Source organism: Physeter macrocephalus, chromosome 19 (assembly GCF_002837175.3).
Source record: "Physeter macrocephalus isolate SW-GA chromosome 19, ASM283717v5, whole genome shotgun sequence".
Taxonomy (NCBI): domain Eukaryota; kingdom Metazoa; phylum Chordata; class Mammalia; order Artiodactyla; family Physeteridae; genus Physeter; species Physeter macrocephalus.
This window is the reverse complement of record NC_041232.1, coordinates 78,035,062-78,061,550: the sequence shown is the minus strand read 5'-3', so window position 1 is coordinate 78,061,550 and position 26,489 is coordinate 78,035,062. Positions and strand designations below refer to the sequence as shown.

Sequence of the window (26,489 nt, the reverse complement as noted above, 5' to 3'; positions counted from 1 at the left end):
AGAGACTTGCTGGATTCCAGCCTATCTGTCCCCCAGGGAGGACAAGCATTTTTTCGTAATTTATAGTACTTTGTGCTATATTAAAATCAAATCTAGTTGGTCACTTTACATAGGTGTTTTATGACAGATCTTCCCTTAATGAAATCAAAACTTGCTGTTAATGGTATTCTACATAAAATATATCGTTTCAAACTGTACCTTCTTTAGAAAGTTTAATACCGTCTCAGTGGATTTTCTACAGTCCTGATTGTCCTTTTAGTGGTATTATAACAATCGGTGTAGAAAATGCTGATCCACACTTGTTCTCTTTTGCCTTAAGATAAGCCCTCAGGACATCTTGTGCAACCAGGCTATCAGGTTGAAAAAGTGTAATTGCAGTTCAGAGTAGATCTGGATACTGTTATCAAGGCAGGAAACAATACCCCATAAAATGTTAGATTCTTACCCAAACCCTAGAACATGGATGAAGCTAGAGGACATTATGCAAGTGAAATGAGGCATTCACAGAAGGATACATTACATGAGTCCACTTGTATGAGGTGTCTTAATTTGTCAGACTCGGAAGCAGAGGGTAGAATGGCAGTTGATGGGTCCTAGGGGCAGGTGGAAATGGGGAGCCATTGTTCAATGGGTATAAAGTTTCCGTTATACAAGATTGGAAAGTTCTAGAGATCTGCTGTACAATGTTGTGCTGCTAGTTTACAAGACTGTACTATGCACTTTACAATTTGTCAAGAGGGTAACTCTCATGTTAAGTGTTCTTGCCACAATTAAAATTTTAAAAAAATAGCTCGTGGGGAAAAACTTATTTAACTTATTCTTGTTTGGTCTTGCCGCATGGTACAGAGGCATCTAACATCTATTTATTTAGCAAATGGTAACAAATGAAATTTGGTTGTTATGAATTGAAAAACGGAGTAAGCATGAATCAGACGTCACGTAATCTATTTAGTTCTCGCTAACGTTGGTTGTAATCTTTTTCCTACTTTCCTTCCACTGTTATGATAAAAAATACAATGAACATGTATATACTCCTGATATTGCAGGACTCAAGTATATTTCTGAAATTTGAAGCTGTCTCCTCACAATAATTACATATATAAACCCTACAAATATTAAATTTTATGTACATCAATCATAGTGTTAGACACTGTTCACATTTTTTTAACCTCTCTCTGATTTGGTTAAAAGATGATTTTTAACTAAAAACAGCTTGAGTAAACAGTATGGAGTATAATATTATGTATTTCATAATAAATAACAATAACTATAACAAATTCTAATTAAAAATTTAATACAATAACTATATTTAGGTAATGTATTAACCAAGGAAAAGAAGAGGATTATAATTTAGACATTGCCCTCTCTTTCTGTATTTCATTTTATTCCTGAATAGAAAGACTGAATTAAGGAGCAGCCAGAAGGCATAGACTCACAGTTAAAAAGCTTTTCTCTTTGTAGTAACTTCTGTGCCCGTTTTAAATTGATCATTTGTTTCATCAGCTAATCCCCAAGTAGAGGGCATGTCCTTTCCACTTGCAGAATTCTCTTACATAAGTTGAATTCCTGCCTTATCACCTCAAGCCAGTAAGTACTTTATTTTCTTTCTGGTTGTTGTTAGGAAAAAGGGCGAAAAAAATCAGCTCATGCTATTTGCTGGAGCAGTCTGCATTTTAATCCCAAACTATGAACGGACATCAGAGTGCCCTTATGATATTTTGCACAAAGGCTCAGTGTTCATGGCTCTACTCAGAGAACCCAAAATAGCATTCAGTAAGCAGTGACATGCTGAGGGTCTTGGTACTAAAAGCACAAGCGTCTGTAACTCAGAGCAATGCGGCACATATCAGGTTTGATGAGAAGCCTGTGAAACAAAATCGGGACAAACTCTCCTACTATTCCTAATGTGTTTCATGTGAATTTTGAATTTGTTTCTGCAGAGCTTATTGAACTTGAAGATACACAGGTAAGAATGTGATAATCAGGCATGTATTGATTATATAAATTAACTCAATGAAAATAGGGCCAAAAAGTACTTGAAAAACTGCTAATTTGCACTTCATAAGGAAAAATTTCTAAAAATTTTAAAACTTGACATGTGCATTGAACATTCTCTAAAACAAAAATCAATTTGTCTACAATTCAGATTGAGGAAAATAAAAGTTGCTTATATCTAGAAAATTTAAAACAAGTTTCTTGGGAGGAATGTAGCATTACTGCTTTTTTTTTCTCTCTCCAGGATTTTGTTTCTTAAGTTTTTTTGTATTTACCTCTCTACTATCAGATGCTATGAGCAATAAAGTTATCAACCTTAAAGATATGAGAAAAATATTTATTTATAGAGTAAATATTTTTAAAATAATAAATTATTTATTTCTTAGTAAATGATATTCAGTATGGAGCTTTTCACATATCTCAATAAAACTATATGTTTCTTTGAAGGACAATCTATTATTAAAGTTGACATAAAATTATTTTATTTTCTTCCTCTTTGCCAAGTTTTTTTGGCTATCAAACTTTCTATTGACTTTCAAAATTTCTTAGAGTGAAAAAGCTTAAGTAATTAAGAATGTTACAAAAATACTACTAAAAAAAGTAAACTATTGAGCATATTATGAATACAAACACATATCAATTTGTAATCTATTATACCTATTACATGTACACATATTAATTTGTAATCTATTATATCTATTTCATGAAATAAGAAGGCTAATTCATCAAATATGAAATACACAAAACTATAAATTAAGCAGTGCAAACTGTGAAAGACATTTATTATTGTTTCAATTCTAATTCATTACAAACAATTTTAATTGGGTTACTAATTTTAATAAAATATTTCAATGTAAATTTGCCAAAGGGGTTTAGTAAATCAGTAACTAGCATATGAAATAACACCTGAAGAGGTTAACAACAAAGATACATAAATAGAATGGCAAATTTTTCTTTAGATTATATAAATTTATAGTTTAGCTCTATAAGTTTATTTTTTAATTAATATACCCAGAGAGAAAACATTATTTATTTAAAATATTTACAACTTTATATAATTGTAATATATAAAAATTTATATATTAATATATATTTATATTTTGGATGTATTTGCAATATGAAGTAATGTAATAAAATAATATACATTTATATAATATTGTTTATTTCAAATTCTAAATACTATAAATGTCTAAATATCACTAGCATGCAAATATATATACTTATAATTTTTAATTTGAAAATATTTAAATTTCAATATAATCTGAACATTTCTGTTTACCAAATTTTGTAACCAGTAAAAATATTTCCAAAAAGGAATAAACATTACAAAATTAGAAGTCTAGAATTATTTAATCTTTTAAAATAGCCAGTTTGTGAAATCTAGAAATCATTTGACCTCTTATTCTTTACATGTGTTTTCTACTTTACCAACAGTGTTTAACAATGACTGAAATGAATCAGATTATTCTGTAAATTATATCTTCCTTCTACGTTTTCAATTTTTTTTTTTTTTTGGCTGCACTGCATTGCGTGTGGGATCTTAGTTCCCCCACCAGGGATCGAACCCATATCCCCTGCAGTGGAAGCACAGAGTCTTAACCACTGGACCTCCACGGAAGTACTATGGTTTCAATTTTAGTATTTTCTTTACTTGTGCCCTTTTATGCTTAAACACACACACACTTTCACACAATTTGTAGAAGTCTTAAAGCATATATTACCTAAGTATATTTTTTGTTATATTTTGTTTCCCCCTTTGAAATATTTCTAAGGTACTTATCTCCAGGAAATTTAAAAAAATAATTCAATTAAATTATCATAAGTTGAAGATGTTTTAAAATGATGTGCACAAATTCCTCCCATGCATTCTTAAGAAACCTGACCCATCTTTCAGAAATTTGTCATAATGTAGTACATATAATTTGATAAATAATAATCAGTAAGTAAATATAAATTGGTAGTAAATTTTTTGCGAATCATGCTCTTAACATGTACCCTTTAAACATTATGTTATATTTAAAGTGTTATAGTATAGTATTTAACATGTTATTGAGTACTAATACAATAGGAATAAATGTATTACACAGTTTAAAAGAACATATCGATCTTTTCATATACCTTTATTTAGACTGGGATTTATTGCTACTGACCTAATATTTGAGAACAATGCTGATGAATATGAGAAAATGGAACTTTTATATTTTGTTGTCATGATGACTTTCTTTAATAACCATGATCTTCGAATACCTGTATCTTTGGCATAACTGATGAAGGATGATACATAAACAAATATGGAACTTAATAAAACATATGAATCCTTTCTTTCTTGCTGTGCTGGCGACAGCTCACAAACTTGAGAAATGAATGAGTTACTTTTTCCATAGTGACCAGAAACATGTTTGACCCTTTTTTTAAAGTCCTATACCACTAGAGAGTTTTGTTGCCACCACTCAAAAGAATTCAGCTAAAATGCTCTAAAACCCACCTTTTCACAACTTACAGCAAATCAATTTCTTTTTGAAATGTTGCATGCCCTCTTGAATATTCTGATGTGATTCAGTAAGACAATTCTTGTCTCACATTTTAAAAACGCCTCTAGAATTAGTAAAGTAGAAATGTTTTTGTCAGAAATTTGTCGCATTAATTAGTACTCAATAAAAGACATTCAGAATCATCAAAAAATGTCTTAAAGCGGAACATAATTTTTCAGGGACTCTGCTTTGGCATATGAAGTCAAGTTTGAAATGTTATTATAGAACAGTGACTTATCAACATACAAGATCAGTACATTTACATTTTATCTGTTCCTTCCTTCTAAGAACTTACATGATAAATGAATTTTGTAAATTAGCAGGATAATATATTAAAGTGGGAGTAATTTTGGCACATTAGTTATGGCTAAAAATAACCTAGGTAATTTTCTCTAAGTGCAAAATTTAGAAATGTCTTTCCTGTGGAAATGAGAAAATTATACATAAATCATGGGAACGGAAAATGCCACCATTTTTCTGCCTTTAAGTTGGATTAAAGCTAAATTGTTTTCGATAGTTTGCCATCTATTTTATTTTTAAAAATCTCAAGTGGAGTATCTATGACCTCCTTTTATAAAAAAATTTATTGAAGTATGGTTGATTTACAATGTTGCAGTAATTTCTACTGTACAGCAAAGTGATTCACTCATTTTCATATTATTTTCCTTTATGGTTTATCACAGGATATTGAATATAGTTCTCTGTGCTATACAGTAGGACCTGGTTGTTTAGCCGTTCTCTATATGATAGTTTGCATCTGCTAATCCCAAATTCCCAATCCATCCCTCCCCCACCAATCCTCCCCCTTGGCAACAAGTCTGCTGTCTGTATCTTTGAGTCTGTTTCTGTTTTGTAGATAAGTTCATTTGTGTCATATTTTAGATGCCACATATAAGTGATATCATATGGTATTTGTATGACCTCCTTTGATAAAGAGATAATACCACCAAATTCAGACACATATATAAAATATAACTAGAACACTAAAAAAAGATAAAAAGAAAAAGATAGGGATGAATCTTCTGTTTGAAATTTTAATGGTATTTTTTGTCATTAAGCAAATACTTCTTGACAGTTCTTGGAGTTGCTCTTGAATTAGTAAAGCAAAATATAACTCTTTCCCCAAAGTGTTAGATGAAAAATAAAAGGGCCACACTGTAATTTTTTAATTGGATGTAAATCCCCTTCTTCTAATTTGGACTCTTGTCTTGGGGCTTTTTAAAACATCGGTTTCTCTTTGGTTATTTTCTGTCCTTAACCAATGTCTACTGACTATGACAATTTTATAGGCATATCAGAATTTGACTCCAAATTTATTGGTTAATAATAAATAGCATATGTGTTTCTATACATGCATACACACATATATGTATATACACACATATGAGTGTCTATATATTTATCTATGGTCAAATTTCAAATTTACATATATACTCATTTAATAATTTTAAGCCCACACAAATTATTTGTTAAAATACTGTGCCATGTTAGAGTGTAGATTTAATAAAGTCACTTATATGAAATTTCAACTGGTTTTTTAAATTATAGTTTCTGTGCAATGTTACGTAAGTTACAGGTGTACAATACAGCAATTCACAACTTTTAAAGGTTATACTCCATTTATAGTTATTATAAAATATTGGCTATATTCCCCATGTTGTACAACATACCCTTAGGGCTAATTTTATGCCTAATGGTTTGTACCTTTTAATCTCCTGCCCCTATATTTTCCCTCCCCCCTTCCCTCTCCCCAGTGGTAACTACTAGTTTGTTCTCTATATCTGCAAGTCTGCTTCTTTTCTGTTAATTTCACTAGTTGTGTATATTTTTTAGATTCCACATATAAGTGGTATCATACAGTAATTGTCTTTCTCTGCCTGACTTATTTCACTTAGCATAATGTCCTCCAAGTCCATCCATGTTGCTGCAAATTTAAATTATTTTAAAGGTATGAAACAGTGCCGTCGTTGTGTGTATACACATGTGCATATGTGTATATTACATATATACATAGGAAGTTTTTAAGCCAACGTTTAAAACACACAGTTCTTAACTCATAAGAATAATTTTCATGAGGTATGTGACACTGTATTATAATGATACCACTAAGCTTTTGTTTTGTAGGGAGAAAAGGACAAGCAATACATGTTTAAGGCTATATGTATATGAGTTGAATATCACAAATCTTAGTAAGATATTAATTAGCTCCTTTCTACATATCACAAAACAAAATAATTATAAGGGTTGCAAGATTTTTTAAAAAATTAGGTAAGGAATTATTTCTTGTAAGAACATCATCCCTTTCCACAGAATATATGAACTCTCCCTACCCGTTGACAAGTTGGAGTGTCTCATAGTCTACATAACTTAAATTTTTAGGAAAAACAGAGGCACTTATTCCCTCAATAATTCAGTCATTCAGCTTCTACATTAAGATTATACTGAATGAGGGACTTCCCTGGCAGTCCAGTGGTTAAGACTTTGCCTTCCAATGCAGGGGGTGTGGGTTTAGTCCCTGTTTGGGGAGCTAAGATCCCACATGTCTTGCAGCCAAAAAACCAAAACAGAAGCAGTATTGTAACAAATTCAATAAAGACTTTTAAAATGGTCCACATAAAAAAATCTTATAAAAAACAGTTATACTGAATGCTTCTACATTAAGCACGAAAAGAAAGCATCTTTATCCTCCCTGGTATCAATTACAAAGGAATAAAAAATTTAAGTAAGATATCCTATCTTACTTTTTGTTTGTTTGTTTGTTTTTGCGGTACGCGGGCCTCTCGCTGTTGTGGCCTCTCCCGTTGCGGAGCAGAGGCTCCGGACGCGCAACCGCAGCGGCCATGGCTCACGGGCCCAGCCGCTCCGCGGCACGCGGGATCTTCCCGGACCGGGGCACGAACCCGCGTCCCCTGCATGGGCAGGCGGACTCTCAACCACTGCGCCACCAGGGAAGCCCCTATCTTACTTTTTAAATCAATTTTGTGTCTCAAATGAACTATATTCATGATGATTTTCCTTCCTTAAGTCTATGTATTTTTAACCCATCCCATCTCTTGGAGGTACATTTACTGTTTTATATATTTTAAAACATCTATTACTTATCTCGAAGGAGTGTTTGTTTAAAAATATTTTGTACTAAAATAGTGATATATTCTCACTTCCTTTAAAAACATGTCCTTTGAAATGTACGTTCCATATTAGGACCCAAACTTTCTTATAATTTTAATCCAACTTTTTGTGAACAAATATTGTAATAGTAAACTCTTTATAAACTTTTTTTTTTCAGTTTTGAACTTGATTTGAGTAAGTATTATCTTAACACATGGAATATTCTGAGAGATTATTTGAAGTTCCTGAATTTATTTTTTAGCTCTAAAGTCATAGCAAAGCATAGAGAAACAGTGGTAATTACATTATTATTATTTACTTATATATTATCATTCTTAATAATAAACAGAATTTATTGAGTGGTTACTTTGGTGCTTGGTTTATTTTTTTCTTTGCAGCATCTTTGCTTATTATTGCTCATTTAATTGTCCTACAAATGGGCTCTCAAACACTGTAATTTCTATCTGAAAAAATTATTCATTAACTCTAAGCCCCCTAGGGCACAGACATATCTCTGCTTTCCCTCTATTTGCAGCTACTCTGAGAGACACATCTACTCTTGGGACTCAATTCTTGACCTTTAGTCACTCTTCAATCCACTCTTTTCTAATTGTTGAGAATCACTTGTAAAACTTCTCTTGAGCTATTCATCAAGATGCACCAGTTTTTGTTTTTAATTAATGAATGGTATAAGAAACAAAATCTGGACACTTAGGGTGCATATTAGTGCTGGTGATAGGTAAATTTTTGCTGATATTGTTATGGTCTCTTTTAGTGGCACTTTAGGAAAGATACCTAGTTTTCATGCTCATTTGTTAATACTGATTTTTCTAATTAAATACAACTCACTATCAAACTCTACTTTCCTGGTAGCAAATAGTTTTTCTACTACAAAACTATGCACTATGATTGTCATAATTCTGTCCAACCTCTTTAAACATTTGACTGAGTGTAGATGTCAAAAATTACTCAACTAGCTTCAACAATTAGGTTTCCAAATTTTTTACACAATAAACAAATGCACTGCACCAGAATTTTCTAAATGTCAGTTTATTTCTGTAGGATAGAGTTTCACACCTGGGTTTAGTAGATTAAATGGTCTGAAATCTTTAACACTCCTGAAAGATATTTTCTAATTTCAAGATATCATTCCAATTTGCTTTGCTGGTATGAGAAGCAACGAATAACAAGAAATTGTGGATTAGGAATTTAAAGGTTGTAGGAGATTAGTACATATCTTTGAAAGACTTAAGGGGTAGAATTGACCATAGATGAAGCCTGAATATATATGAGAGGTAAAGTGAAGAAAACATTAAAGGGGAATTTTTATTCAGCTGAGGGTTTCTGAGTGGAACCTGGTTTCATTGAGTGAAAGAAACAACAGTGATGATGTGGAATGGGGGATAAAAGATAATTATTTCTGTGTGAGACATGGACATTGAAATGCCTCTTGGAAAATAGGTTTGTAGATCAGGAAAGTGATATATATGGACTATTGAGATTGCTTTGTGATGCTTCAGGATATAAATATTAATTGAAGCTGTAAAACCAGGAGATAAACATGAATCAAATGAACAAAAAATTCCTTAAGAATGGAACTCCATAATTTAAGAAATAGGACAGTAAAATGAGATAGAGATTCCTCAGACAAAAGAGAACCACAAACGTGTATGGAGTTTTGCAAACCGAAAAAGGGAGAGTTTTGAAAAGGATGTGTGGTTATGGTGCAGGCAACAATGTGCAATGCCACTGTGAAGTTAATTTAAAAAAAATAAATAAAAGTATTTTTAAAATTTATAGAAAGAAATAAAGGGAATCCCTTTTGACCTCAATGGATTGGTTGCATTGTACAGTAGTATTGGCGGAAAAAGCCAGACTGCATTTTTCTGAAGACTGAATGAGAGATTGTGAAGACAGTAAATGGACACTTATACTGTAATAGTATTTCCCCTCCATTTTCTTTGAGATTTACTTGTGGATGCTGTGCCTTTTGAATTAACCCTCTAATTTCCTGATCTTTTCTATCCAAGTTTCTAGATCTATGCATTGTTATTCTACTTCCTAAGAGATTTTCTCAAATTTATCTTTTAACCACCCTCCACCTTTTAAAAAACTAGTCATTAAGTTGGACTTCACTAGATTTTTTTTGGCAATGACTCAGGTGATTGATTTAGATATCACCAACTATCATTACAGCTTTGTACTTGAGGATATATTTTTCTTTATTAAAGAAAGTTCATAGGCAAGTAGATAGATTTCGGTTTACAAGTTCATGGAATCAACTTTTCTAAATCTATATTTAGATGTGATAATGGCACTATAAGGTGATGGTTTTAGCCTTCTGATTCTATCTCTAAAGTGTCTTAGGTCTTGTCACTATTTATAGTACATTTCTACTTCAAAACCTACTAAGATATATACAACAAACTCGACAATATATAGCCACTTAATGTTTAAGCACTAACAGCTTTACCATGTGAAGACGGGGAAAAAAATGAGAATTTTGGAATTTTGTGTCTGTGTGTATGCATGCATGTTACATACTTTTAAATTATTTGTTATTTGGCATTGTTGAAATAGACGAGCCTTTGTCTGCTGCCCATTGCATCCTGTGTGGCCCTAATTTTTAAAATTTTCCTCTCCTGCACTCAAGCATGTGGTTACAGGCTCTGGGATTGAAACTGGAAGTGGAAATCTATAGGACTGAACATACAAGTGTCCATTCATAATAATTCTACTCATTCTTCTTGAACCAAATAAGCTGAATTGAATCCATCAGTAAGGTAATCATTAGGAGGTTATGATTTAGGAGTTGGGTTAGTGCTCAGAGGAAGTGTGGTTAGAAAGGAAGAAATAGAATTACTATTACTCATACAGAATAAAGGAACAATTAAAACTAATAGGAGAGTTTAAAAAGTATGGTAGATTCAAAAGAAGAAAAATATTATCATCAGTCAAAAATGTTTAATTGTTAAATTGGTGTAATCTAAATGGCAAAAGAAACTCTAAAGTATTAAGGAATGACTATCATATAAATGGTCAAAGTCTTAATGGAAAAATATAAAAGAAAAACCGTATTGAAATATTTTTTAAAAACCTGAATAAATGATGAGATGCTTAAAAATGGAGAAAATATTCAACATGGTAAAGAGAGACAAACTTTTCCTTAATGAATCTATAAAATCAAGAAAATTTCAACCACATATTCAGATTTTTTCATATAACTTTAGAAGCTAATTTTAAAATGTATACAAAATGCTAAAGAACCATTTGAAGAAAAAAATACTCGTACTAGTAGATCTAGATAGATATAATGTAGTAATACATGTAAATATAATATTTAAAACAGTGTCATTAGTCTACACAGAAAAGAGAGCCTTTAACTTAGTCCATAACAAATGTGACATTATAAATTTATTAGGAAATTATGGGTTATCCAAAATAATGTTCTGAGAATTACCATTTATATGATCAAAGGTAAAGTTGATTCCTTAACTCATATAAAACAAAAATAAAAATTTCCATGTGAATTAATGAAAAGTACTAAGTGTGAGACCCAAAAGAGGAAATTTTTTCAGAAACATAGAGTAGAAAATGTTTATAATGTTTGAGTAGGAAAGGATTTCTTTAAAATAGCATAGAAATCACAACTGATAAGGCAAAACCTGATAATTTAGACTCTTTTAAAAATTCTAAAATTTTCTGCATGAGAAAAGGCACCATAAAGAAAGTGAAAAACATCCCTAAACTGGAAGAAATTTTAAAGGTATGTGCCTAACCAGCAATTTTTAAAATTTTTTTGGCTCCTGTAAATAATGCCTAAAAATCAGTTAGAAAAAGACAAGCAATTAAAAATTAGCAAAAATAAATGAGGTTGGGACTTCCCTGCTGGCACAGTGGTTAAGAATCCACCTGCCAGAGCAGGGGACACAGGCTCAAGGCCTGGTCTGGGAAGATCCCACATGCTGCAGAGCAGCTAAGCCCTGTGCCACAACTACTGAGCCTGCGCTCTAGAGCCCGCGAGCCACAACTACTGAACCCTCGTCCCACAACTACTGAAGCCCGTGTGCCTAGAGCCCGTGCTCCAGAACAAGAGAAGCCACTGCAGTGAGAAGCATGCACACCACAACAAAGAGTCACCCCCACTCACCGCAACTAGAGAAAGCCCGCGTGCAGCAACGAAGACCCAACACAACCAAAAATAAATAAAATTTTAAAATAAATAAATAAACAAATAAATGAGGTCATTCACGAGGGAAAAAAGAACTTAATGGTAATTATTATGAAAAAATGTTTAGTTTCACTAATTAGGGATATAGAAATTAAATTTTAAAATCATAACATTTAACTTCCTAATTCACATGTTAACAAAATTGCATGATATTTATAATTACATATCAATAATTATATTCGCAAACTAGAACGCTTAGACATTACTAGCTGAAATAGAGCTACACATAATTGGGAAATGCATTTGAAAATACCTGGTGAATAAAAATTTAAAATGACCTTATAATTCATCAGTTTAACTTCTTGGTGTTTTTTTCTGGAGAAATTCACGAACATGGATGCAAGGAAACAGGTACAAAGCATTTTATTAAACACTGATGGTAAATGAATGAAGAGAAAATGACTCACAGCTCTGCTCCCTCAGTATGCAATGGATATATAATTGAGATTTCTTCATATATCAATATAATCCAAATCAGTTGAAATTAATGGACTAGGTCTACATATATCCATATAGATAGGTCTAAGTCATTAAATATTCCATAGCAAAGCTCTACATAATATATTATTCATGCATATTTTTGAACGCTGAATATATTTTATTTGTAAACATCTATAGAGTAGTTTTTTTTAATCTATAGAAATAAATCTCTTCATATTCAAGATAATAGCTATCATTTTGATGGAAAGGGTGGAAGATACATGTGGTTTGAGGATTCAGGTATATCTATGATGTTTTAACTATTTAAAATAACAAAATATAATAAAAGGTTAATATTTGAGAAGTTTTATAACACTCAATGTGCTTAAGTAAAAATACTTATCAAAGTAGACTAAAAGTAATCACTGCATTTTGGATGGAGTTCCAATTGTTTTTAATATGTTTCTGTGTGTGTATATTTATATATATAAAATGTTTAATTATATAGAAGCACTTTAATTACATATAAACATTATATATAACATAAACAATAAATTATATACACATTGTTTTCAACAATAAAACAAAATATATACATTGTTTCAGTGTGTGTGTGTGTATAACAAATTGTTCATATTGATTGAGTGTTGGGACTTGATATAAAATATATGAGAATAGTTCATGTATTTGTGCACTTGCTTTTTGAAAATTTTAGAACTGCCACTACTGTTTTATGTATGTGTGAATGTAGACTTACCTTTAGATGTATATTTCTTTTGGTATATACTACTGTCAATTACCTTTCATCTTTGTAATCATACATAAAGTAAAATCAATAGTAAACCATTTCTTTATTTACAGTAAAAATTTAACATCTACTTTTCTTTTTTCCAACTATTAAGTGCTATTGTTTTAAATGTTAAATAACACCACAGACTAAAAACAGCTAACATAAAAATATTTTATGCTTGCCACCTCAAGTCATGGGAATGCGACCAGATTGAATGTCTATCTATCTATATTCAAGCATAGCTCCAAACAAAAATATCAATACATTAACTAATTACCTGAGAAAGAAAAGAAATGGGTTATGCACCTCAGAGGGGGGAAAAAAGGATTAAAATTGGTTATTTTCCAGGAAATTCATTATCCCAGCTAACCTTAATTTTAAAAGTTGCTCATTATAACTCTGATGAAATGAAGATTTCTTTCAAGTTTTTATTTTAAGTGTCATATCCAAAACTGATTTTAGTATTTCATAGATTGTTGACATGCATGTAAAATATCCTGGTATTAAATGCTTGAGAAATGTACCCAAAATTGAATGTACCCAACAAATGGGGAAATCACAAAGAAAAATAAAACTCAAGGTAAAAGAGTTTAACCATTTGCTTTAAAAATACTGCAGAAATGGCAGAAGAAATAATTCAATTCCTAATATTGTGGAGAAGATATCCCAGAAAAATCAGGACTGGATTGAACTAGAGAAACCAAGACTTGACATATACACAAGAAAAAGTTAACTGAATTATACAGGCTACGGAGATTTGTAGCCTATTAAACCATGCTTCATATCTTAACTTGAAAATACTTAACTTGGGCAGCTGTTTGAAATAATGTTTTTGAAATTAATATGCAAATGTACTTGTCCTTGGGCACAACATATTTCTCCCCAACTCTGACCCTATTCGACTTCTTGTATTCTTTCAGGTTAGGCATTTTTATCTCTTCTATTACTCTGACAGGTCTTTATTCCAGCTATTATCTATAGCTGGGCTTTGTGATCCCCTTTCTCTCATTTGTTTATATAAGCTCACTTTGATCTTTCTTCTTTTTTTAAATGGAAGTTAATCATTAGTATCTCCTTGAATTACAAGGAAGATTAACAGGAAAATACATGGAGGACGTAATATGGTGTCAAGAATAAATTTGGTGATTTTATCAGGGTGCTAAGCTATGAACCAAGTTCTCAGAAATCTCATACCACACGTACTTTAGAGTCAGTGGGGATGCAGTCCCTCAGTGACTCAAGCTTGATTGAGACTCCACCGTCTCATAACTACAGCATCTGGTTGCCTAAAAAAAGAAAGATAAAGACAAAAGAATTATCCACAGGGCTTTTACTGCTTCTGTTCTGAAAAAATAGGCATATAACTTTTACTTATATTTCATTAACAAAATTAATCTCATAACTCTGCCCAATTGTAGTAGGGTTATTGGTAAACCATGATATGTCTACCACAGTGGTCAAAAGATTTTAGTTCCTTTTTTACTCTCTTATTTCCTATCCCAGTCAGTCATTTCAGCTTACTAATTATCCAGAAGTTAGAGATAATGAAATCCTACAGAATTAAAGCTAGGCTTTTCTTAGAGCAGTGGGGTGGAAGGGAAGATACCATGATAACAATTAACAGGTTTTGCTGAGTCTGGAATCACCAAGTGCCCACTTGGAATCTTCGCCTGTAATTTTTGCAGGTGTCTCAACCTCAGTATTTCCAAACCTACCTTTGACATCCCCTATGCAGGAAATCTCTCTGGATATCCAATTAGCCATCAAGTTTTGTCAATTCTGTTTCCATATTATTCATTGCTGCTGTTACTCATATTATCCCTTGCTGGGCACCGTGATTAATCTCAGTGCTGGGATGCACTGGAACCTTCAAGTGGGCAATAAACTGTCACAATAGATGGGAGAAACAGAACAGCCATTTCAAAGTCCTGGAACTGCAGATGCTTTTTTAGCACTGATGAGAAAATTCAAATTATTTCATTGAAAACTAACATCATATTAACTAAAATAAAAATAGGTATAAATGAAATATGAAGGTAGACATTGAGATGGGAAATGTAGGTGATACAGAGTCCCCAAGATATTTCAGCTAGGACAGTTCAAGAACTTAACATTTTTCTATTATGAATATCCTTGCTTCTGCATTTAAGTAAGTAGAGAAGGTTTTAAATAGATTGACACAAATATAGATTACCCTTTTTGAAATGAATGTTGAGGGAGGGTCTACAACATAAAAAAAGTAAACTTCAAGGGGCAGTCCATAACCTTCCCCCAACCACCTATGTTACTACTCTATAAAGAATTATAAAGATGCTTATGGAATAAGGGGGACTGTTAAGAGGCATTCATTTTCTTTTCTTTCACAAATAATCAGTCAAATTAAAATAGAAAAAGGAAAATAATCTCTAACTACTTCTTCTATGGTAATATTACCACTCACAGCCCCAAGAGCCTCATTTTACTATTAGTTTCACACTGAGGTTTTATAAAATTTGCTTTCTTCAAACATTTAGACCCCAATAGAAGAAGTTAGGCATGCTTCTTTAAATTGATAAAGAGAAACATTTTATCTTATTTTTTAAGTAATATTTTAGAAACCATGATTTTCAGAATTTTTTTTTTTGAGCTTTGGAACTTCCTGATCATTGCAAAATGTGTCTTTTGATATATTATTTTGGCCAAGACTAGTCAATGGTTTTCTGAAGACAGAGACATTATATTAATTGCCATCTGCTTTTCTCTATGAGAAGCTGGCTTAGTTGAACTTAGTTTCAGCCTTCCACAAGCCTTTCAGAATACATTATATTTTTATAAGTTTTCACAGATGGAATAATTATCTTTATGTAACCAAGAAGAGGTCATAGAAAAGACAATTTCTAATTAGATTCAGTTACAAACTGTGTAAGTGCATAGATTATAATATTTTTCATCCCTTAAGTCATAATTAGTCTTATTTGAAAACATAATTGTTTTAAGTCACACTGGGATCATTTTCATCCTATATTGTCCATGCAATATCACATATTTCTTCAAGCATGACAATGTTTATTTGTCATAGTCACTTAGCATGCTTGGAAAAAATATAATGACATTCAAATCCTTTGAAAATACATGCCTAACACATAGGGACAATGTATCCTACACTATGTTTGCAATAGTCATATATGAAATTTTTATATGTGCATGAAGTTTGCAGAAATCACAATAGCTGACTACTTCAAAGTTTAGAATTAAAGAAATCGTTAGATCTTTACTACCCAGGTATAAGTAGCTATTCTTATAGAGCTAGTTTAAAATACTTACATAACACATATAGCACAGGGAACTCTGCTCAATATTATGTAACAACATAAATGGGAAAATAATTTGAAAATATATATATATGTATAACTGAATCACTTTGCTGTACACCTGAAATTATCACAACACTGTTAATCAACTATACTCCAATATAAAATAAAAAGTTAAAAAAAATATGGGGGCTTCCCTGGTGGCGCAGTGGTTGCGCGTCCGCCTGCCAATGCAGGGGAACCGGGTTCGCGTCCCGGTTTGGGAGGATCCCACGTGCCGCGGAGCGGCTGGGCCCGTGAGCCATGGCCGCTGAGCCTGCGCGTCCGGAGCCTGTGCTCCGCAACGGGAGAGGCCACAACAGAAGGAGGCCCGCATACCACACACACACAAAAAAAAGTTAAAAAAAATAAAATTTTAATGTCATGGAAAAAAATTTAAAAAAATAAAAAAAATACAGAGCACATACTATGTGTCAAAATAATACTCTGGGTACATCAACTCATATAATCAAGATAACAACCTGAAGGGATAGGCCCTATTATCATCCTCATTTTTCATGTGACAAAACTGAGGCACCCAGAGGTTAAGCCAGTTGCCCAAAGTCACACAGCTGTTGGTTGGTAGGGCTGGTCTAGTAATAGTCATCCATTCCCCACAGGTGGCGCTCTTCACTCCATCAAGCAGCCTTTAGAACATTTCATTTCAACATATTTGGGAAAATAACCTCAGTCAGGAAATAGTAAACTCTTGATCTTCATTATGGTGCTACATAACCTTAATCTATGTAAAATAGTTATATAATTCATTATAAAGCTCTGTGTATATATGTATTAATGAAATAAATATTAAAACTAAAAAATAGAAATACATATTAATTTTACTCCATTTATAATTCCTCAATTCACAGATGATTTCTATCTGCACTTGAGGGCATAGTCTTCCAGGCTTTCTTCCCTGAATTTGTCTACGTTTATTGTCAAATTAGTGGAATCATTTTCTATGTATTTAATTTCTTTCTTTCACTTAACAAAGTGTTGCAACATATTTCTGTTTCATTAAATGACTTTACAGCACAACATTTACAGCAACATAATGGCTGAATAACATTATGTTAACATGAATTTTGAAATTTGTTTTTATTCAATTGTTTCTTTGTCAACTCTGAGAGCAATTTTGTATATCTTCTCCAAATGATATATAGGGTATTCAGTGATTTTCCAGTGTTTTAAAATTATACAATGATAGAAAAATATAGACAAATACATATGGGTTTACCACCAGAAATAATATATTAGAATACCTTTTTAGGTGTTAGAAACAAAGCACTGTTTTATTTGTCCATGTTATATATTTTCACAAGAACATTAAAATAAAAAGATTTCAAAAAAAGTAAGTATTTTCACAGCAGTCACACAAGAAAATAAGTGTGAGAAATAGCCTATGGACATGCAATGGCTAAATTAAAATTAGATTACAAAAATAGTAAAGACATAATTAAGTTCTATACATATTAATTGCATTGGCAACATGTAGTGAGGAATATAGTCCAAAAGGAGTTTAGGCAAATCTTCAGCACAGAAGCATACCAAGATTTAGCCTTGAAATTATATGAATAAATCATATTTTGGTAGCTTGTGGAAGGGGAATAAAAGGTAGGATATGAGACTTTAAAAAATGAGATTTTGCCAGTGTGTATTTCATCAACTGGAATCTGTCTCTTCTCATTCTAGAATATTTTGCATGGTCAGGTTCAATCTTGTCAACACATAGCACTCCAAATATGGGGCTCATTAATCCACAGCCCTCCCCACTACTCCAGAACAGAGTTCACAACAGCCAGACCAGGAATGGAACGACTCCATATTTTAGGACACTACACACATAGTGAATGGGGAAGGCTGTAAGTTCAAAGAGGGCTTAGGAGATTCTCATACAGGTGTTCTGACACTATATTGCTTCATATGTGGCATACACTTTTAATTCCACAGTAGATACTCAAAATGTAAGTCTAATGAGAGTTTATAAATGGGACAAAGAAAAGGTCTTTAACATTCTAGATTTATTAATAAAGAACTAGCACATGGTTAATTATAATTTTGGGTTCAAAAATTGTCTTTCTTCCTTCTCACTTATATCTGCAAGTTATATCCACTCATTTCTTGTTATATTTTTATTAACAGTTCTGAGAAAGCCATTTAAAAGCCTTTATTTATAATGTCACTCTAAGAGACTGCCAAGTTTCCCTTGATTTTTGAGATCACAAATAGGATTAAGTTTCCATATTTATCCCATCCACATTTCCCCAGCTCCAACTTTTATCTCCCCACACACAGCCACCAAATCCATCATTCTGACTTATTCTTTCCCTTTTTTTTTGTGACCCCAAGAATCTTTAGAGTAAGAGGGAAAATGATGGTCCAAAAGGAGATAATAGAAAACATTTTATTATGTCTAGTTTCAAGACTGGTCCAAACGTTAAAATGCAATTTGTAGATCTTTGTTAAACTTCAATAACATGAACTATCAGTGACAGATGTCATACACAGTGTTAGATATCTATGCATTTTCTTTCTTCCATTCAGTAAAGCACAATGTATATTGTACACTCCATGCCCTTAAAATTAGATTTCCAGTCCTACCTCTATGCAGGTCACTTAAAATTTCTGAATAGACATTCCTTCATATATGAATGTAAAGTATTACATGAAATATACTTTTCTATACTAAAATCATGTGATTCTACTTGGATATAATATGCTGATGCTTACAGTAATGTTATTCAAATATAAATATAATTATTTTATTATGTAATATTGTGTATCAATGCCATTTTATTTTTATACATCGCGTATTTTGAAATATACTATACTCTACATTTTATTAAATATTTATAAATATGCCTAGATACTGGCAATGATATGATATCCAAACACACTAACATTAGACACAGTGTTAGCACATTTTTTTCATATTGAAATATTATGCAGATTCATATCCAGGTATTCACCTGACTGGAAAATATAACCAAGATTGCAGATGTAGGTCAGAAATGTCACTGGCTATTTCTCTAGGGCCCATTTCAGACATGCTAACTGATAACAGTTTTCCTTATTAGCCTGAACGCAGCCCTGAATATTTCTCAGTCTGGCACTGCTGACAGCTGTCAACACTCTTCAATCAGAAGTGGACTATTATTTGAAACGTTTTTCCCTTCCCCTGAAATGTATGACCATTATAGAATATTTGGAATATACAAGAGTGTAAACGAAGTCACAATAGTTCATCATTCAGGCATGCTTACTGCCACCGTTTCATTCCTCTATTTTTATATTGAGGTTCAAATGAAAGGGTATTCATATCTGTTTTTTTATGATATAGGAATATGAAATAGTGATAGTTTAACTTTTCAGTCATACACTTAAACTGAAAAAGAATAACATATGGTAGAAAAATCACCCAGGTTTAATGAATATTATGATTTGACACCTTTAGATTGTTTTAGAGGGAGGAAAATGTGACAGATACTTCTAAACTTCAAACTTTAAACCAGTTTCTCTTTCTCCTATTATGTTAATTACCATAATAAATTGTGTGTGGTTTTTCTTTTCCTAGGCTTATTTTACAAAATCAATTTATGAGAATAGTCTCATATGGCATCATCTTACAACTTTGAAACATTTTTATCTGGTATCACATGGTGCCCTAATTTGAACTATTTTTTTATACATTTTTTCTAGTTAATCCAATTGATATTTGCCTCTAAGTGGACAAATTTTTCTAGGTGTAAAGCAGTAAAAAAGAAGCTCTTAGTTTATAGATTAAGCTAACTTTTAAATATACTAAATTTTGACAAATTATCTCCACAATGATTGTCCAAATTTTCAACTTCATTAACATTGTATAGGAGTTCTATTTTCTGTATATTTTCATCAATGGCTGGTACTAAAATATTTAATAATTTTGGTCCATCATAGTGATTTTTAAAATGCAAAATAAATCGTTTTTATTTTTGTTGTTGTTGAATATATATGTTTTAAACACAAGTGAAGAATAAAAAAATAGCTGTGCAAATACTTATTAGCCAATTTCAAGGATATTAATTACCAGTATGACCACAAAGAAACTTTTATAACTAACAAAATTAGCAATATTTTCTCTTTATCATCTAATAACCAATGTATATTAAATATTACAGATTCATAAAAATGTAAAGATAAAAATAGGCTTATACAAATCAAGATCTAGATAATGTCTCCATTTTAGACTTGTTCTTTTGTCTTAAACATCTTTTAATCTAGTATATTATCTTCTTTAAAACCCCTCACTTTTTTTCTCAAACTACTGACATGAAGAAACTGTATCAGTTTTTTGATAGGCAAATGCTATTTAAAATTCATTGTGTATACGATCTCACACATAGTGTGATAAATGCAGACTCAGTGTCAGTATATCTGGAGTAGCTCAAGATTGAGCATTTTTAATAAGATGCTGCTGTTCCACACATCACAAGGTGGGTAGAAAATCCATAGAAATATTAACAATTTGGATTTGTTTGGTTATTTTGGTTTCATTTTTTGGACATATTTATACTCTGTAAGACCATCATCACAATCAAAATAATGAACATAGCCATCACCCCCAAATTTTCTCTTGTGACCCTTGGTAATACCTTCTTCCTATTCTTCTCCATCTCTATTCTCTCTCAAGAACTTATCTGTTTTCTGTCACTGTAATAGTTTTGAATTTTCTAGAATTATATATAAATGGAAACATGCAATCTGAATTATTTTTTGTCAAGCTTCTTTCACTCAGCATAACTATTGGAGATGTTACTTTGCGCATCAATAGTTCATTTCTTTTTACTACTGAGCATTATTACACCACATGGACATACCACACTTTGTTAATACATTAACTTGTTGGTGGGTATTTGATTTGCATCCAGTTTTGGCTATTATAAATAAAGTTGCTTTAAACATTCTTGTAAACGTCTTTGTATGGACAAATAATTTTATTTCTCTGGGTCAAATATCTGAGAACAGAATGGCTGGATCATATGGTCAGCGTATGTTTAAGTTTTTAACAAACTGCGCATCTGTTTTCTACAATGGTTGTTCCGGGTTCCATTCCCACGAGCAGTGCATGAAAAGAAACTATATTCCATTTTGTGCAGCAATCTATAGTCTTAATTATTTTATGTTGATTGATGGTACTTTTAACACATCAGTGATTTTTTTTGTCCTATTGGCGTTTCAATAGAGGAGAGCAGTGTTATCTACTCCACGATTATAACTGTCTACTTCACCTTAGCGCTGTTGATATTTGTTTCATGTATTCTAAAGCTCTGATATTAACTTCAGTCACATAGGATTGTTAGGCCTTTTTGATTAATTTACTTTTTTATCTTTATAAATACACTTGTTATGTGAGGTAATACTTCTTGTCTTGAGGTCTTGTTTCTGAGATATTAATACAGCATTTTAGCTAACTTACAATTATTATTTTATGGTATATCTTTTCTCATCCTTGTCCTTACAACCTATCTGTGTATTTATAATTAAATTATTTCTTTAGTACATAGTTGGGTTAAGTTTTTAAATACAAAACTGACAAAGAGTGCATATTATTTGTTGTGTTTTATTAATCTTTTTTTAATGCAATGATTCATTTTGTTAAATTTGCTATACACTCTTGAGTTTACTTCTTTCCCCTTATTCTCCTGTTTCTTACTGTACTAATAAAAGGTAATTTTTAGAATCTTATTTTCCCTTTCTTAGTCACTTAATATGGCCCTTTGTTTGTTTTCAGCGATTGCTCTAGTGCTTTTGATGTGCATCCTTCACTTCTCACTGCAGTCTACTTGAATAATTGCTATATCACTTTATCTATAATGTAAGAAGTTGATCACCAGATAGTTTAATTTCCCACATCCCATTATTTGCACCATTATATTCTACATGTTATATATCCCATAATATTGTTATTAATTTATAAATAGTAAATTATTTTAAAAATATTAATAAAAACAAAAATAGCCTTTTATATTTATCTATATATTTAATATTGCCTTCTAATTTCATTACTTTATGTTGGTTCATATGTCCTTCATTCTGAAGAGTTTCTACTTAATATTTTTATAGTGCAATTGTGCTATTGATTAATTCTTCTAATTTGCTTTATATTACTCTGTTTTGAAGGATATGTAATTACATGTTAAAAATTTTTGTCTAAGAACTTTATGTATGTCATTCTATTGCCATCAGTCTTACATTATTTCTGATGAACATTTAATGGATATTCTTATTATTTCCCTTTTTTCTCTGGTGAGTTTTTAATATTTTCTCTTTATATTTTATTTTTAGTAATTTTACAATAACATGATTTTTGTTTGTTTTGTTTTATTCTTGCTTAGTGTTTGTTGAGTGTCTTTTTGGGTGGGATATTGTTCTGCACGTTTGAAAAACCATTGGCCACTATTATTTTCTCTTCTTTCTTTTTGGGACTCCAGTTATATATATATGTTATACTATTTGAGATTGTCCCATAATTATTGAAATCCTATTTTTAAAAATTATTTTTTCTACTGTCGATGTTATCTTTCTAGTTTAATTTGAATCATTTCCATAAAACAGTCTTTAAGCCAATGACATTTTCTTCTGTAATGTTCAATCTTTTGAGAAAACCATTTTGGATTTCAGATATTATATCATTCAATTCTAGGAGTTTCATTTTTTGAGTTTTTCTTTTTTTGCTGTGTTTCATCACATGGTCACTGAAATATTTGATTTATACAATTGTCATCAATAACTGGTAAAACTTTAAAAGAAAAGGTGACTAGGAAATTCATAATAAATGATTCAAATGACAGTACATGAATCTACTAATGAATCTTAGAAACAAGAACAACAACTTCAGGACAGGAAACAAAATGTGACAAAACTAAGTATTTTGGGCCTCCAGATATAATGGAATATGAAATATACAGCATCAGGTATGAGTATTGCTGACAAATATTTAAAATTGCATCTAATCAAGACTCTACTAATTTAAAGGGAATAAAGAACTATATTAAACCACACTATGGGCATGCAGTCAGAAAAATCCATAATGTGGGAAACTCTATAGGATCAATGACCTTGTTTGTTCAAGACATAAATGGAAAGAAAAATTAAATTTAGAGTCATGAATCTTGTGGATTAACTGAGACTTAATGAATGTCTCAACAAACTGCATTGTGTGGACATAGCTGAATCCTGACTCAAAGATGTTTAAAGACTTTTAATTCGAGTATTGGTTGGATATTTGATTATATTGAAGACTTACTCTTAATGTTTAGTATTAATTTTGATCTTTAAAAAGGTCATATAGCATTTGTGCCCAAGTGTGTTTGTGTGTGTGTGTGTGTGTGTGTGTGTGTGTGATGAATGGTTAAAATGATAATGACATTTGAAATTTGTTTTAATATCAGGAAGTGGATATGTATATAGATTAAACAAGACTGACCATGTTTTGATCATTTTGAACCTAAGTAATGGTATATAGGTGTTCATTATACTCTATTTAGATGTATGAAGATACCATAATATAAAGTTAACACAGATGTTATTTACCCAACATTTTAAGCATAATTCATATCACTGTTAGTGATAGTTTTACAAATGTATACAAAATATCTTCTCATAAAGAAACTGTACTTGTTCCAAATGTTTTCATTATTCACTAGCTATCAAAATATATATTTTAGCTATTTCTAAGCAACAGACATAAGAATTTCAAATATTTAACATGAGGGTGAAATTCATCTTTAATTTTCACCTCAGCTGAATTTCTTCATGACTTTCATTAAGTAAACTTATAACAAAGACTGCATCTGCTTGAAGGAATTACAGAGGGACCGCAGGATCCCCGTTTATGACAATGTGTTCTGTCTTAATTAGATGTTTTTAACAACTCTTCCTAACAAGAGCCAAAGACCTAAAAAAACCTGTCAGGGACAATCAAAAATATGTGGAGAAAATTCAAAACAAGGTCATATGAAAAACTCCTAACAGAAAGAGATTCTATGACTTTGCTGCTGATTATGGCATTGTAGATTGGACAAAATTATTTTTCTTCATTAATCCCAAACAAACAAATCCAATTTGGTTATACGGATGCCCTACATAGATGTGGAAATTGCAAAGTTATTCAGTTTCATATAAGGGTGAGAATTACCAATCATTTCATGGAGAGCTGGTATAATCAGTATCAGGTAAATGGAAAATTTTAAATGGAAAAGTCAGTAGCTTGAGTTTTTTGTCTTAATATTTACATACTAAAAGATACCTTTCATCTCCATTTTACCCAAGCACTGTAATTTTTCATTTATTTTTTTAAATGGCTTTATTTGTTAAGATGAAAAACATTTCTTTCATATCTTTTGCAATATAAAAATATCTTAACAGGATTTCTATTCACATGATGTTTTATAACATCAGTATAAATCAGTGTAAATGTTTAAATCCCCCAGGTTTTAAGCTGAATTGTCATTTTGTCTATTTAATTAGCTATGTAAAATACCATAACGTGGGAAACTGGATGACAAAACGTATCTATTGAAAAAGAGGAAAAATGTCACATTTTTCCCTGGCTTGATGGTTGATTTAATTGGATAGTTTGAATTTTACTGAGATAGAAAGGAAGAAGTAAGCAGGTTAAATTTTTAAAAATATCTCAGTGTCAGTTATCAATCAAGGAGATTGCTAGAGCAACTTTTCAACCTTCAGGCAAATTTATGACTACAATGACTGAGCAGAAATTTGTAATTGTACCATTCAAATTATTGCTGAGTTACAAAACATAATTAAGTAGCTTAACTGGAAGATGAGTGTATATTTCTATTCCATTTTTACAGATGCAAAAATTGTATCCTGTCTTTAACAATTATGTGAGAAAATGTTATTTTTTAAATGTCGAGAATTTTGTTTTGTTTTTTGTTCTCTAGGAATACGAAAGATACCTAAGAGTTAAAAATATTACAAGGGAACATAAGATTTTTGTTTGCAACATACTGTTCCTCTGAAGAGTACCAGTTGGAATCAAGATCAGAATGAATTTCTGCTTATTGCTGCGCTTTATTTTGGGAATTCCTCTCCTATTGCCTTGCCTTATAGCAACAGAAAACTCTAAAACAGAGGAAGTTAAGCACCCAGCGGGATCTCATTTGAGAGTGAGGCGGGGCTGGATGTGGAACCAGTTTTTTGTACCAGAAGAAATGAATAAGACTAGACATCACATTGGCCAGGTACTGATTTTCTGAAAGTGCTACAGGAAATAACCTTGTAAATCTGATCAAAGAGTGGAGGAGGCTTTGGTATTTGATGAATTCTCCGTTTTTCTTAGTGGAACCATTAGAAAGCTTCAAACACCAGCATAATTGATTGTTATATTTGCAAGCACCTAAAATAGTCGCAAAAAACTTGAAGAAGAGGGAAAGCTCTGGTTTTTAAATTTCACTTTAACCTCATACAAAATTGTAGCATTTATCAACATCTGGAAATGTGATGGTGTTATTTTTGGTAATGGATCAAAGCCACCACACGGAGAGCAGTAATGTTTACCAAGGGTATGTAGCCTGATTTTCCATTATGCTAAGTAGGTGTTGATTTACTCTCATTAATTTTTAATGAAGCAGATTAATACCAAATCCTTTTACAGTTATGTAGCTTCAAGAGCCTACACACTTCATTTGATTAGTGAAGTTGAAGTAAAACAAATAATTATTTCATTTTCTTGTAAGAATACATTTTAAGAAAATTTCCTTAATGAGACAAAACATTTCCTATTTATGTTTTTGGGTTTTATAATTATTTGATTTTCTTCAAACAGAGGTAGTTATAATATCATGTCCTTCTCTGTAAGGCTCTTTCTCTGGATGAATGAACTGAAATAAGTTTAACCACTAATTAACTGACACCAAAATTTAATTGGGCCCAAAGTGTGAAACACTAAAAATTTATTAACTCTCTTTTTCTAGCCCTTTTAGGAGAGCTGCAGTGTTAGTGTGTGGTCTGGATTCCATATGAGTTCATCTGTCCCATCAGCCAAATATATGAGTACATTCAACCAAAGGCCTAGATTAGGG

General features: G+C 31.5%; 1 protein-coding gene across 1 annotated transcript in view; it reads left to right on the top strand.

The window, feature by feature from the left end:
- The first annotated feature begins 1,887 nt into the window (after positions 1-1,887).
- Positions 1,888-26,489, top strand: part of CDH19 (cadherin 19) — a 116,366-nt gene continuing 91,764 nt past the window's right edge. Inside the window, exons 1-2 of the mRNA XM_024133955.3 lie at positions 1,888-1,966; positions 25,350-25,649. Of these exons, the coding sequence (XP_023989723.2) occupies positions 25,455-25,649 (195 nt within the window). The 5' untranslated portion in view covers positions 1,888-1,966; positions 25,350-25,454. The remainder of the gene's footprint in view (positions 1,967-25,349; positions 25,650-26,489) is intronic.